At 48.7% G+C, this 1,959-nt stretch overlaps 1 protein-coding gene across 1 annotated transcript in view; it reads right to left on the reverse strand.

Annotated features, from left to right (window-relative positions):
* Positions 1-1,619, reverse strand: part of LOC135820718 (lysine-specific demethylase 2A-like) — a 7,372-nt gene extending 5,753 nt beyond the window's left edge. The window contains exons 1-3 of the mRNA XM_065333725.1: positions 1,453-1,619; positions 1,156-1,252; positions 315-421 (exon numbers count right to left, since the gene is read on the reverse strand). Of these exons, the coding sequence (XP_065189797.1) occupies positions 315-421; positions 1,156-1,252; positions 1,453-1,601 (353 nt within the window). The 5' untranslated portion in view covers positions 1,602-1,619. The remainder of the gene's footprint in view (positions 1-314; positions 422-1,155; positions 1,253-1,452) is intronic.
* Positions 1,620-1,959: the final 340 nt, after the last annotated feature.

Raw genomic sequence — 1,959 nt, forward strand, 5'->3', positions numbered from 1 at the left:
AACAGCAACAGCACAAGTTACAGCAGTAGACCAGCAACAGCAACAGCCACACAATCAGTAAGCCAACAACAACAGTAGACCAGCAACAGCAGTGCCAGCACAACCACCAGCAGTAGGGCAGCCAGCAACAGCAACAGCAACAGCAACAGCAGCACAATCAGTAAGCCAACAACAGCAGCAGCACCACAAGCACCACAAAAGGGCAGCTACACCAGTAGTACTATCAACAGCACCAGCAGTCGGCCAGTAACAGCAACACCGGCGGCAGCAGCAGCAGCAGCAGCACCATCAACAAGAACAAACAAAACACATACTTTTGCACTTTGGGATATTTCATGTCGACCAGTCGGTTGGTGGCCTCCTGCTGCAAAGCGCGCAATATTTCCGGCCACACCAAGTCCACCCAATCCAAATGACGTACCTGCGTGCAACAACAACAACAACAACAACAACAACAACAACAACAGCAACAGCAGCCGCAGCAAGCAAGCAGTAGGAAGAAGAAAAGACAAATGAGCAATTCGTACACGGTTGCGAATACATACTATACAGCTTGTGATGGGGCATTGATAAACCAATATAAACACATTGCACAAACCAATCAGGAGTTAAAAATCCATACTTTCTCAAAAACAGCCTAAGCATGATCATGTATGACATGAGCCTCAAACGCCCACCAAACCCCCCAACACGGCATACAGGGGAGACAGTGGTGCAGTGGAGTGCTCAACTACAGTGCACTCATTTCTCACGGCTCCTATCCGGACCTCCAAGTTACGGGCATCTTGGTCTACGGGGAACCCTGTGAGTGAGTTCTAGTGGATATATTACTACTTTTCTACCAATTTGTGGAAATACCAGGAGTGACGTAATATGCCAGATCTACGTGCCTTCCACATCAAGATGTACGTGATTACGAACATTTCCAAATGAAGGGCAGAGCCCCCGGTCCCGGACCGCCCGGATACAACAGATAAGAGTGTACTACATGTAACGTTACATGCATAGGATTGATTGATTGCAGCCTATATCAATCATATCTTCTGAAAATTGTAGTCCAAGTTGCTGTCTGATGATCGGTTAAAACCGTGAAACTCAGAGTTACAGCAGAAACGCTTTTGATCCTCTCAAGTGTATGTAGGATTGCTGACGTACCAGACTGGGTGACTGCACTAGAGGCTCCAACTTAGTCTTGGTGAACTCCAGGCTAATGACGTTGTAGAGTTTGTCGCGTTTCGCATTCGTGTAGTACCTGCACAAGAGAGTACATGGCGTGTGCCAAACACACACACACACACACACACACACACACACACACACACACACGCACGCGTACACACACACACACACACACACACACACACAAACACACAATGTAGCTCCAAGTCTCTTCGAACCTAAGAAAACACTCAAAAGACACCATGACACCAAGACTTGCACTGAAAGGCTTACTTTGTAAAGTTTGCCATGCTCATGGTGGAGCCTTGTTGTGAGGACACATCCATGATGTCAATAGTACGCCCACGCCTGCCCATCACCCAAAGACCCCCTAGCGATCTCACTGGCCCATTGCCCGCCATCCTCCTGGCACCTCCACCCATCTGCTGTACACTGCCTCCCCATCGCTTCTTTCCGCGCTTTCATGCTCACACCTGCCTGTTGCCCGCCACCCTCCTGGCACTTAGGCCCTCTTCAGACCAGGTACAAAACAGCCTATAAGTCACATTTACATAGAAGTTTCCAGGACAACAACAAGAATCTGGCGGGAAGCCTAAAAAGCTGCCCAATCCTTTCAGGCAGGGTGCCAACCCTTGTACAAGGCAACTTTCCTGCATTTATCGTACTTTCACCAGGCAGTTGTACGAACTTTGTACCCGGGTACGACTGTCCGCTGCTTTTACACATCCCAGGCCCCTTGCGCAATTTCGTAGGGTCAAAGGTTGCCTGTATATTGCATGT

This window comes from Sycon ciliatum, chromosome 7 (assembly GCF_964019385.1).
Source record: "Sycon ciliatum chromosome 7, ocSycCili1.1, whole genome shotgun sequence".
Lineage (NCBI taxonomy): Eukaryota > Metazoa > Porifera > Calcarea > Leucosolenida > Sycettidae > Sycon > Sycon ciliatum.